The sequence below is a fragment of the Pelophylax lessonae genome (genome assembly GCF_965119305.1).
Source record: "Pelophylax lessonae genome assembly, chromosome: 4".
NCBI classification, from domain to species: domain Eukaryota; kingdom Metazoa; phylum Chordata; class Amphibia; order Anura; family Ranidae; genus Pelophylax; species Pelophylax lessonae.
In genome coordinates this window covers 673,791,729-673,805,341 of record NC_138771.1, presented here as the reverse complement: position 1 = coordinate 673,805,341, position 13,613 = coordinate 673,791,729, and the positions used below count along the sequence as shown (strand labels likewise).

The following is a 13,613-nucleotide window of genomic DNA, read 5'->3' as shown; positions in this document are numbered from 1 at the left end:
TCCCACCGTTATTACCGCTTGACCCTCCCTCTTAGATTGTAAGCTCTAATGAGCAGGGCCCTCTGATTATTCCTGTATTAAAGTGTATTGTATTTGTACGGTCTACCCTCAAGTTGTAAAGCGCTGCATAAATTGTCGGCGCTATATAAATCCTATATAATAATAATAATAATAATAATAATAAAAAAACTGTGATTGTATTTCTCATGGTAATTCTCAGTATCTGTTTTTCCCTATTTCTGGCCCCTCCCCTGCCCCCATTCTCGGGCATTTTGTAGGGCTGAAATGTATTTTCTTTGGTGGGTTGGGGTGTATAGCGTGGATGGAGGAATCTATTAGACTTCTTTTGTTTAGACTGCAGAATGTGGATGAACAACCCAGTAAAACAGAAAACATTTTGCTGAAAGATGCAATTGAAAACAAAAATAAATAAAATACACAGCATATAAATATAAAAATAAAATCAAAGTTTAGGAAACATATCAGAAAGTTAATTGCTCCCAGCTTAAAGCGGAGCTGTCATCTGGTCCTTCTGCTTTCAAGGTTGTTAAGGATTCTGCGCCATGCCTTTAGCAACAAGTGAGGTCACCCATTCCTGTGCATTTGCTTGCCCAGAATTCCCAGCCATTTAAAAAAAGCGGCCTCAAAAGATTAAAATAAAGGTGTGCCCCCCCCCCCCCCCCCTTCTACTACAGTATCTGTTCTTACTCTGTATGTATAGACTCTGCACAGTATTCTTTCTTATGCTCCATGCTCTGGGTGTCACTGATGTTTTCCAAAAGGAAGTTGTAGTAATGTAATTCGTTAGAATGTTACATCGTCTCAATAGGGAGGAGAATAGTTTCTGATTCCTTCACTCTCATTCTTCCTGCTATGTCATAAATTTGGCTCCAGCTCAGGGAGCGAGGAAGAAAGATTCCACCTGTATATCAGACCACAGAGGAGAGACAGCAGAGATCAGAGGAGACTCCACCAGGAGACATCAGACCACAGAGGAGAGACAGCAGAGAGTGGAGGAGACTCCACCAGGAGACATCAGACTACAGAGAGACAGCAGAGACCGGAAGAGACTCCACCAGGAGACATCAGACCACAGAGGAGAGACAGCAGAGACCGGAGGAGACTCCACCAGGAGACATCAGACTACAGAGGAGAGACAGCAGAGATCAGAGGAGACTCCACCAGGAGACATCAGACCACAGAGAGACAGCAGAGACCGGAAGAGACTCCACCAGGAGACATCAGACCACAGAGGAGAGACAGCAGAGACCGGAGGAGACTCCACCAGGAGACATCAGACCACAGAGGAGAGACAGCAGAGAGTGGAGGAGACTCCACCAGGAAACATCAGACTACAGAGGAGAGACAGCAGAGAGTGGAGGAGACTCCACCAGGAGACATCAGACTACAGAGGAGAGACAGCAGAGAGCGAAGGAGACTCCACCAGGAGACATCAGACTACAGAGGAGAGACAGCAGAGAGCGAAGGAGACTCCACCAGGGGACATCAGACCACAGAGGACAGACAGCAGAGAGTGGAGGAGACTCCACCAGGAGACATCAGACCACAGAGGAGAGAGAGCAGAGAGCGGAGGAGACTCTACCAGGAGACATCAGACTACAGAGGAGAGACAGCAGAGAGCGAAGGAGACTCCACCAGGGGACATCAGACCACAGAGGACAGACAGCAGAGAGTGGAGGAGACTCCACCAGGAGACATCAGACCACAGAGGAGAGACAACAGAGACCAGAGGAGACTCCACCAGGAGACATCAGACCACAGAGGAGAGACAGCAGAGAGTGGAGGAGACTCCACCAGGAGACATCAGACCACAGAGGAGAGACAGCAGAGAGCGGAGGAGACTCCACCAGGAGACATCAGACCACAGAGGAGAGAGAGCAGAGAGCGGAGGAGACTCTACCAGGAGACATCAGACTACAGAGGAGAGACAGCAGAGAGCGAAGGAGACTCCACCAGGGGACATCAGACCACAGAGGACAGATAGCAGAGAGTGGAGGAGACTCCACCAGGAGACATCAGACCACAGAGGAGAGACAACAGAGACCAGAGGAGACTCCACCAGGAGACATCAGACCACAGAGGAGAGACAGCAGAGAGTGGAGGAGACTCCACCAGGAGACATCAGACTACAGAGGAGAGACAGCAGAGAGCGAAGGAGACTCCACCAGGAGACATCAGACCACAGAGGAGAGAGAGCGGAGGAGACTCCACCAGGAGACATCAGATTACAGAGGAGAGACAGCAGAGAGCGAAGGAGACTCCACCAGGGGACATCAGACCACAGAGGAGAGACAGCAGAGAGCGGAGGAGACTCCACCAGGAGACATCAGACCACAGAGGAGAGACAGCAGAGAGTGGAGGAGACTCCACCAGGAGACATCAGACCACAGATGAGAAACAGCAGAGAGTGGAGGAGACTCCACCAGGAGACATCAGACCACAGAGGAGAGACAGCAGAGAGCGGAGGGGAAAGGTCACCCCAGTACATCAGAGAGGTAGGATGGATCAGACGTATGTACTCTTCTATATATCAGGAGAATGCAGGAGGGGGTCTATGGCCCCCATACTCTGGCATTTTGTAGGGCTGAAATGTATTTTCTTTTGTGGGTTGAGGTGTATAGCGTGGATGGAGGAATCTATTAGACTTCTTTTGTTAAGACTGCAGAATGTGGCTGACCAACCCAGTAAAACAGAAAACATTTTGCAGAAAGATGCAATTGAAAACAAAAATAAATAAATAAAATACACAGCATATAAATATAAAAATAAAATCAAAGTTTAGGAAACATATCAGAAAGTTAATTGCTCCCAGCTTAAAGCAGAGCTGTCATCTGATCCTTCTGCTTTCAAGGTTGTTAGGATTCTGCACCATGCCTCTAGCAACAAGTGATGTCACCCATTCCTGTGCATTTGCTTGCCCAGAATCCCCAGCCATTTAAAGAAAGCAGCCTCAAAAGATTAAAATAAAGTTGCCCCCCCCTTAAATTTTTACAATGCCCTTCAGGTCTGGCATAAATCTAAAGGGGACTCCATGCAAAAAAGATTGTGTGGAGCCCCCAAATTCTATGCTAGACAACTGGGGACTGGTATAGATTTTATAGGGGCACCTCACAATAAAAAAAAAACAGGGAAAAAAAGCATGGGGTTCCCCCAAAAATGTAGTGTCTATTGTCTGTGTATTAAGTATCAGTCATACACATATGTCCTTTTTTTAGCATTTGAAAGTGATAGAACTGGTCCCTGGGATGGAGGTGACACCAGGATGCCAATTAGAGTCTCCCTTGCAAGTGAACAAAAGTTGTCACCTTCCTGAAGCCTCAAAGAGAGCTGCTGGTTATCTCGGCTGCGGGGATCCGCAGGGGGCGGCGGTAGGCTCCAAACAGTCTGCAAGCTGTGATTGGCATCATCAGATCAAATGAATGTATTTTATCTCTCATAATAGGTAAAATATTAGTGTAGAGAGATGAAAATAATTCCTTCTCATGGCTCACATGTTGGGCTACAAGTACATGTAAATCTGTAATTGTAACATGTGTGGAATCCTAGAGAAACGTACAAAACCGTTATATGGCGCCTGATTGTGGCAGGCAAGCAGTGTTTGGTACTGTCGCAATCAGACCGATGCGCTGGTGTTAGAATTCCTATCCCTGACTCAGCGGTCAGCGCCGTTCTGGGCCAATCCAACTCTGGTCAGTTCAGAACACGAAACATTGTGTGGGCTGAGATGGGGACACCCCCCTGGGGTTGATTGGTCAAGGGCTAAAGTCCAGCCCACATTCATATTCCAATAAATTGGGAAACCTATTGGTAAGAGTTGGGAAAGAACCCAAAGAAGAGGAGAGGCAAGACCTGGTGACGAGGTCTGTCCTCCCAAAGGTACAGAGGGAAGAAAACCTCCCAGAAATGAAAGACCAGAAAAGAAGGAAATGGAGCATGTGAGGGCAGTTGGGATTTTTCAATGGTACTTAGCTCTGATATATGGAGTCATACATAGATAGAGAAAACATATTAAAATTTATAACGTTTATTTATCCCAAAATTTAAAAACGCAAGCAATAAAAAGCACAAAACATACATAGAACAATATGGATACAGGAGTACATTTTGAAAGTTCTTAGTAATTAATATGTCCAATATGACTACCGGATAAAACAGACATGTTTCACAGTTTTTCTTACTGCTTCTTCAGGGGTATATATTCATTTATACTGTAGGATTCACTTTTCCTAAATAATCCTGTGTAACGATAATAATGTAAGTTTATAATATAGCAATATAGCAAACATTTATATAAGGAGAACCTGATGTCCCAAGTGCACCAACCAAAACATCCCAAGGAACCCCGATAGGTGTGGGGGGAAGGGGAAACGCCCAAATCATACATCTTACCGACGGGTGTGGAGGCAAAAACCAACATGCATCAACTGCTTTGTTATGGCACCCCAGACACAAAAGGGTTAAAACCGTTTAGGAGATCTTCCCCTTCCAGAGCTACAGGCACAGCTACTTGCAGGACACCAAACTCCCGAACTGGATACAAAATAGCACTCCAACCTGGAACCTCACGAATAGCTGCTAGCAGACGAACAGGAAAAGCATACATCAGCTTACACTCCTAGCAATCAGTCTCCAACAGCATACAGTGAATCCCCCCAAGAACGAGACAAAGCTCTGAGTTGGGGGTAAAACAGGAACAACATTTATTGGAAGAACACAGCATACTTTTATACAGAATTTGGAACATCCTTCCCCCAACAACTGCTTTCCCATTGGTCAATTGCACAGTACCTGCAGTTCCCCATAAGGTCCTCTCCAGCCATGCAAATGAGGGCCTCTCCAGCCATGCAAATGAGGGCTTGAAAATGAGTCAGCAGTGATTGGTCAGATAGCTTGACCAGAAGGACTGTCATGTGCAAGGAGACAGAAGCCCCCAGGGGGTAATCAATGTACACAATGCCAGACACCGAACAATGGTTCCCTAACGAGCCCTCAATACACATTACTCTGAGTGTCAATACATCAGCACACCCGACAATAGGTGAATGGAGAGCCACCTCAGACAGTCCGTCTCCTCAGAACTTCCTGGAATGACCATATTAGGAGTGCACTTCCTGTGCCTTACAGTTTACAGGAAAAAGGTTTAGCTTCCAGGATAGAGACAAGACTCCATTAGCCACATGGTTAAAGAAACACAAAAAGACACAAAAATGCATAACTCCCAGTCTACTGAACAGAACCCCCACATTCAACCCATCCCCAGATAGCCTGGATCTGAGCACTCAACATATCCAAACAGCGCTCAGATGCCACAAACACAGTCAAATCGCCATGGGGTTTACGTTTAGCATGGGCTGATGAGAGGGTCCATAGTCACATTGCAGGAGGCGAGCAACCAGGCTTCTCCAATGCCCAGTGGCGAGATTGGTCTCGTCACAAGCGTGTCAGAAGATATATGGTTGACAAAACCACCAGTAGAGTGAGTGAACATAAAGATGTTATTCAAGGATATAAGGAAAAGACATTAGCACCCAAAGAATTCTTACTTAGACATATTTTTCCCCCCCTTTCTTATCCTACTCTTCTTAGATACAATAGAAGGTGTGTGCCACAACCCAATACTTGGGAACAAACGACACATATGTGTTTTTACTTACTCCAAACCGTTCCCTGGGCTTTGTTGCAGCTTTAGGTATGCCTCCCTCTCTTCAGAAAAAGATTTTCAATTTTTTATCTGTGGGCACTTCTGTGGTGTGAATTACCCTATGCATCTATGAGCATGACTTCTCTGGGTGCTAGTGTCTTTTCCTTATATCCTTGAATAACATCTTTACTCACTCTACTGGTGGTTTTGTCAACCATATATCTTCTGACACGCTGTTGATGCATGTTGGTTTTTGCCTCCACACCTGTCGGTGAGACATATGATTTGGGCGTTTCCCCTTCCCCCCACACCTTTCGGGGTTCCTTGGGACGTTTTGGTTGGTGCACTTGAGACATCAGGTTCTCCTTATATAAATGTTTGCTATATTGCTATATTATAAACTAACATTATTATCGTTACACAGGATTACTCAGGAAAAGTGAATCCTACAGTATAAATTAATATATACCCCTGAAGAAGCAGTAAGAAAAACTGTGAAACATGTCGGGTTTATCCGGTAGTCATATCGAACATATTAATTACTAAGAACTTTCAAAATGTACTCCTGTATCCATATTGTTCTATGTATGTTTTGTGCTTTTTATTGCTTGTTATTTTAAATTTTGGGATAAATAAACTTTATAAATTTTAATATGTTTTCTCTATCTATGTATGACTCCATATATCAGAGCTATACCATTGAAAAATCCCAACTACCCTCACATGCTCCATTTCCTTCTTTTCTGGTCTTTCATTTCTGGGAGGTTTTCTTCCCTCTGTACCTTTGGGAGGACAGACCTCATCACCAGGTCTTGCCTCTCCTCTTCTTTGGGTTCTTTCCCAACCTCTTACCAATTGATTTCAAGGGATGTCGGTACAATCTAAAAAGAGTTCTTTCAAACACACTTCTCATTAAAAAATTGGGAAACCTGAGATTTGGACATTGTTCTTCCATGAGGCCAGTTATAAACTGGGGAGTCCCCACACGGTTTCCGGTATGCTTCTACCAAGGGATAAGCTTCGGTAAAGTTTATTTCTGTTTTTATTCCTTTTTATTTTCATAGCAAATTACCAATTGTGTGTCTTCTTATCTTTTTGTATTTTTTGTAACTCCTTTTGCTTTGTATATATTTCTTATAAAATTAATAAGTGACTTCTGTGTACTAAGCTAGGACCCATATCTTTGGAGAGATTGTTGCATTTCAGTACCTAATTGCTTGGGCTATGCTACATGCCAATCTGTATGCAATTGCACTGTGTGTTGGCAGATTGTATGCAGATTGTAAACCAGACGGAGATCTGCGTGTGTGTGGTGGCCCAGCAGACCAGTCTGCGGACAAACTGTTGGGTGGTGGCAGGCTATAGTTTCTGGTGTGTGGGTGTGTGGACAGTGGGAAGAGTGATTAACACCGGAGTTCTAGCTTGTAGGATAGCTGGAGGAATCCTAGTAGTGTGTGATAATTGCTAGACTGCTCCCCAACCCTTACAGTGCACCAGATTGTATGTAAGATTTGTATCTGCCTGTGTGTGGTCAGCCAGCTGGATTGGAGTGGAGTCTCCCTCTAGTGGTGACCAAAGGCAGTACGGGCTGTGAAAGTGTCACAGCCAGTCTTATTACCCAGTAGGAGTTTCCCTTATTCCCTTATACTCCCCAGTCACGGAACCATGCCTCGGTTATGTCATGGTCTTACCTTCTTGCTGTTCTCCTTCGTTTGACATGTGCTGGCGGCCATCTTGGTTTCTGGGTTTTCTTGTAGCCTCCCACCCTGCGGCTCCTCCTTCCCACTGGGAGGAGCTGGATGCCTAGCTCATATATATAGGAGGTCTGTGGCTTCAGTTCCTTGGTCCTCCTGTGTTCACATGCTTCTAAGACTGCTGCTGCTTCTGGTTCCTGATCCTGGCTTCGTCTGACTACCCTGCTGGTTCCTGATCCTAGCTTCGTCTGACTACCCTGCTGGTTCCTGATCCTGGCTTCGTCTGACTATCCTCCTGGTTCCTGACCTCTGGCTTCGCAAGGACTCTGCCTCGGTTTCGCCTTCCGTTTGGACTTTTGCTTTACAGCTTGATTTTCAATAAAGCCTTCTTATTTTCACTTATCTGTTGTTGCACGTCTGGTTCATGGTTCCGTGACATTAGGACCAAGCCATGAATTCTGACGGTACAGGGCCATCCTCGCTACCCACGCTGGTTGCCAGACTTGATCAGCAGGATCACCTGTTGGGTCGGTTCGCCGTGGCGTTGCAGACCCTGCTTGAACGCACGGCTCATTTCGCTCCCGTTGCCGATGGGTCGGTTGTCGCTCCTGGGTCCGCTCCTACTGCCGCTCCGGTTGTTGCGCCAGAGTCTACCCCGACACCTGTTGTTGCGCCTGCGGTGTTTCGGGGTATGACCGGTTCTGCCCCCCTTCCACAGCGCTTTGGGGGAGAGCCAACTCAGTGCCGAGGTTTCCTTAACCAGGTGGGCATTTATTTTGAGTTGCTGCCACATGCCTTTTCTACTGAGAGATCAAAGGTGGGCTTCTTAATTTCGCTGCTCTCGGACAGGGCCTTGGCCTGGGCCAGCCCTTTATGGGAGAACAACAATCCGGTGGTTGCCGAGTTTTCCGGTTTTGTTGCTTCTCTTCGGAGGGTATTCGATGTGCCGGCTCGTGCTGCCTCTGCTGCGAAGCTCCTTATGTCCATCAGACAGGGTTCACGATCCGTAGCTGAATACGCCATTGAGTTTCGTACCCTGGCAGCAGAGGTGGGCTGGAATAATGAGGCTCTGGTCTCTGCTTTCTCTCATGGTCTCTCGGATGCCTTGAAGGATGAGGTTGCAGCTAAGGACCTACCAGTGGAGCTCGAGTCTCTTATTTCTTTCTTGATTTTGATTGACACCAGACTCAGGGAGAGACCTTCCTTTAAGGAGAGTTTGTGGAGACCTCCTAACAGATTGGCGCCTACTTTTGCTGTCCCACCCGTGCCTCCCTCTCCTCCCACGCCTCCTGGGGATGACTTGGCTGGGGGTGAACCCATGCAGCTGGGCTTTGCTCGCCTGTCCGAGGGGGAGAGGGTACTCCGAAGACGCGAGGGTCGATGCATGTACTGTGGTCTCGGTGGGCATTTTCGGTTGGCATGTCCGAACCGTCCGGGAAACGCTCGCACCTGAGATCCTGTTGGGGGCAGATCTTGGGTGGAGTCTCCTCGTCCCCGGTTTCCCGTGTTGACAAACCACTGATCACTGTTATCCTCTCCTGGGTCGGGGGCTCAGTGACGACCCAGGCGTTGGTGGACTCTGGTGCTGGTGGTTTGTTCATTGATAGTGTGTTCGCTGCCGCCAATTCCATTCCTCTGCAGGCCCGAGGTTCTCCACTGGCTCTTGAGGCGATAGACGGCAGACCCCTTCTTCCGCCACACGTGACTCATGAGACCCTTCCAGTGGGGATAGCCATTGGTGCCGTTCACAGAGAGTCGGTCTGCTTCCAAGTTATTTCGTTTCCACACTACTCGGTGGTCTAGGGGTACCCCTGGCTCCAGAAGCATAATCCGACTTTCGATTGGAGATCGGCCGAGATCCTCTCGTGGTCACCGCAGTGTGGGGTAAGTTGCATCCATGGGCCTGTCAAGTTGCTGTGTACTTCCTCGGACTCTCTGTTGCCTCCTGAATACGAGGAGTACCGGGATGTATTCGATAAGGTGCGCGCGGTTGCCCTACCTCCGCACCGCCCATACGATTGTGCCATCGAGTTACAACCTGGTGCCGTTCCTCCTCGTGGCAAGGTCTATCCACTGTCAGTAGCGGAGAATGAGGCCATGGAGGAGTACGTGAAGGAGGCGTTTTCACGCGGACACATTCGCAAATCCTCTTCCCCGGCAGGGGCTGGATTTTTCTTTGTGAAAAAGAAGGGCGGTGAGTTGAGGCCTTGCATCGATTACAGGGGTCTCAATCGCATCACGATCAAGAATGCTTACCCGATACCCTTGATCTCCGAGATGTTCGATCGCCTTAAAGGGGCCACGGTCTTTACCAAACTCGACCTGAGGGCGGCATATAACCTCGTAAGGATCAAGGCGGGCGATGAGTGGAAGACCGCGTTTAACACCAGGACCGGTCATTATGAATCCTTGGTTATGCCCTTTGGGTTGTGCAATGCGCCCGCAGTCTTTCAGGAATTCATTAACGATGTTTTCCGTGACCTGTTGCAGCAGTGTGTGGTGGTCTGTTTGGATGACATCTTGGTATATTCTGAATCCATGGAGACCCACATTCTGGATGTCAGACGTGTGTTGCAACGGTTACGAGAGAACAAGCTGTTCGGTAAGCTTGAGAAATGCGAATTTCACCGATCCCAGGTAACCTTCTTAGGTTACATCATTTCCGCTGAGGGGTTCTCCATGGATCCTGAGAAGGTTTCGGCTGTCTTACAGTGGCCCCAGCCCAGTGGTCTTCGCTCCCTGCAGCGCTTTTTGGGCTTCGCCAATTATTATCGGAAGTTCATCAGGGACTTTTCCATGCTAGCCAAGCCTCTCACGGATCTGACCAGGAAGGGCAGTAATTCCCAGGTCTGGCCGCTCGAGGCCATCCGAACTTTTGAGGCTCTAAAGTCCGCCTTTGTGTCGGCTCCGATTCTGTCGCATCCCAACCCTGGGTTGCCCTTTGTCCTCGAGGTGGACGCGTCTGAGACGGGAGTAGGCGCCCTTCTGTCTCAGCGTAGAACACCAGAGGGTCCTCTGCTTCCTTGTGGGTTTTACTCCCGGAAACTGTCTTCCGCGGAGTGCAACTATCAGATTGGTGACAGGGAGTTATTCGCTATCGTACAGGCCCTTAAAGAATGGAGGCACTTGCTCGAGGGTTCGGTGGTTCCGGTCCTCATCCTGACGGACCACAAGAATCTGACCTACCTTTCTGAGGCCAAGAGATTGACACCACGTCAGGCCAGATGGGCTCTGTTCTTGTCACGTTTTAATTACGTGGTCTCCTACCTACCCGGTTCCAAGAACATCAGGGCGGATGCCTTATCACGGCAGTACTCCGACCTGTTCAGGGAGGAGTCGATTCCGACTTCGGTCATACCTCCGAATCAGATCCTGGCCGCCATTCGCACCAGCCTGACCTCTCCCCTGGGTGAGCAGATTTTGGCGGCTCAATCTGGTGCTCCCTCTGAGAGACCCAACGGTAGATGTTTTGTGCCTGAGGAGTTGAGCACTCGGTTGTTGCGAACCTACCATAACTCCAAGACCGCGGGGCATCCTGGAAAGAATCAGCTGTCCTGGGCTGTTTCACGTCTGTTCTGGTGGCCTTCCCTACGTTCCGACATCGCCGCATATGTAGCGGCATGCTCCGTTTGTGCCCAGAGTAAGTCCCCTCAGCACCTTCCGTTGGGCCTTCTGCAACCCATAGCCACCGGGGAGCGCCCATGGTCACACCTGGGGATGGATTTCATTGTGGACCTTCCTGCATCCCGAGGCCATACGGTCATTCTCATGATTGTGGATCGATTTTCCAAAATGTGCCACTGTGTTCCTCTCAAGAAGTTACCCTCTGCACAGGAGTTGGCCACGATTTTTGCCAGGGAGGTCTTCCGGTTGCACGGTTTGCCCAAGGAGATTGTTTCGGATCGGGGGTGTCAGTTTGTGTCCAGGTTCTGGCGCGCCTTTTGCTCCCAGTTGGGGATTCATCTCTCCTTCTCCTCGGCCTACCACCCTCAGTCCAATGGGGCCGCAGAACGATCCAATCAGGCCTTGGAACAATTCCTTCGTTGCTATGTGTCCGACCACCAAGACAATTGGGTTGACCTCCTGCCTTGGGCTGAGTTTGCCAGGAACACGGCGGTGAACTCTTCCTCTGGGACGTCTCCCTTCATGGCCAATTATGGGTTCCAACCTGCCGTGTTACCGGAGGTATTCTCTCCCCAGGATATTCCGGCTGTGGAGGATCACCTTTCCGTCCTACGTGCTTCTTGGGTACGGATCCAGAGGTCCCTTGAGGTTTCTGCGCAGCGCCAGAGACTCCAGGCTGATCGCAGACGAGTGCCTGCTCCTTCCTACCAGGCCGGAGACCGTGTATGGTTGTCCACCCGCAACCTCAACCTTCGAGTGCCCACTCCCAAGCTGGCGCCTCGCTTTGTTGGTCCCTTCCGAGTGCTTCGCAGGGTAAACCCGGTAGCCTATGCCCTTGCGCTTCCTCCCGGCATGCGGATCTCCAACGTGTTTCATGTCTCCCTGTTGAAGCCACTGGTGTGTAATCGTTTCACTTCCTCGGTTCCTCGGCCCCGTCCGGTCCAAGTGGGCAATCGTGAGGAGTATGAGGTGAGCAATATCCTGGACTCACGCCTGGTCCGCGGTCGGGTGCAGTTTTTGGTTCATTGGCGTGGTTATGGTCCAGAGGAGCGTTCCTGGGTTCCCTCCGCAGATGTCCATGCTCCTGCCTTGCTCCGAGCCTTCCACGCACGCTTCCCTCAGAAACCGTTCTTTACTCCGCGGAGGAGGGGCCCTTGAGGGGGAGGTACTGTCATGGTCTTACCTTCTTGCTGTTCTCCTTCGTTTGACATGTGCTGGCGGCCATCTTGGTTTCTGGGTTTTCTTGTAGCCTCCCACCCTGCGGCTCCTCCTTCCCACTGGGAGGAGCTGGATGCCTAGCTCATATATATAGGAGGTCTGTGGCTTCAGTTCCTTGCTTGGTCCTCCTGTGTTCACATGCTTCTAAGACTGCTGCTGCTTCTGGTTCCTGATCCTGGCTTCGTCTGACTACCCTGCTGGTTCCTGATCCTGGCTTCGTCTGACTACCCTGCTGGTTCCTGATCCTGGCTTCGTCTGACTATCCTCCTGGTTCCTGACCTCTGGCTTCGCAAGGACTCTGCCTCGGTTTCGCCTTCCGTTTGGACTTTTGCTTTACAGCTTGATTTTCAATAAAGCCTTCTTATTTTCACTTATCTGTTGTTGCACGTCTGGTTCATGGTTCCGTGACAGGTTAGCTAGTCGCTGTGGGCATGGTACAATCGGGACAGGGGGTATCTGAATCTGGAAGCCGCCTTTAACAGTAATGGGCTGCTGCAAGGGAAGACTGAGCTGGCTAAAATGATGAGAAGAGCCTAGGGCTCTGAATAGACTCAGGTGTTGAATTTATAATTAATATCATCATTTTATAATAATTATATCTTCATTATAACTAGTATCATCATCAAACATCGGTGGTATTATTATTGTTATTCTGTGTATACCCTGTTGTCATCCATCTCTGGGAGTGTAATAAATAGAGTTGGGTTAAACCCCCCCCCCCCCCCTTCTCGGTTGGCACAAGAACTTCCGAACATGGAAAAAGTTTGGACCTAAACCATGAACCCAATTAAAATCTATAGGACCCAAACTTGTTGAAAAATCAAAGGTTCCTATTTTGAAAGCTTATATACAAGTTATTGGCCTGGGCCTGTGGGACATGTATCAATGCAAAACATTTTTTTAAAAACAATCATTTTTTTAGGAGCAGTGATGATTTTAATGATGCTTAAAGTGCAACAATAAATATGAAAAATTCCTTCAAATATGGTACCGGGGGGGTCCCTAAGTTTTTGTGTGAAGTGGTGCATTTGTAGCATGCATAGAACATGCTGCAGAAGGAATGACATTTCCAAATAAAACAAAGCCAGTAAAATTCCATTTAAAATGACTCGCAGTTACAATTGCCGGCACCCAGCTGTTGAAAAAATAAAGAGAGAAAATGTTGTGGGGTCCCCTTCAGTCCATACTAGGTCCTTCAGGTCTGGTATGAATTTTAAGGGAAATCCCATGCCAAAATGTAAAAAACAAAATGGAGTGGGGTCCCCCCCAAAATCCATACCAGACCCTTATCCGGGCATGCAGCCTGGCAGGTCATGAAAGAGAGGGGACAAGCGCCCCCCCCCCCTGCTGAACCATACCAGGCCACATGCCCTCAACATTAAGTAGTGGACATTACTACGGTAATCAGTGCTAAA

At 48.5% G+C, this 13,613-nt stretch overlaps 2 protein-coding genes across 2 annotated transcripts in view; both read left to right on the top strand.

The window, feature by feature from the left end:
- The window catches only part of LOC309553400 (NACHT, LRR and PYD domains-containing protein 3-like), a 1,231,344-nt gene that overhangs the window by 602,135 nt on the left and 615,596 nt on the right, over positions 1 to 13,613 (top strand). The window lies entirely within an intron of this gene.
- The window catches only part of LOC309553410 (phospholipid scramblase 1-like), an 814,575-nt gene continuing 802,936 nt past the window's right edge, over positions 1,975 to 13,613 (top strand). Inside the window, exon 1 of the mRNA XM_082254592.1 lies at positions 1,975 to 2,516. Within this exon, the coding sequence (XP_082110718.1) occupies positions 2,412 to 2,516 (105 nt within the window). The 5' untranslated portion in view covers positions 1,975 to 2,411. The remainder of the gene's footprint in view (positions 2,517 to 13,613) is intronic.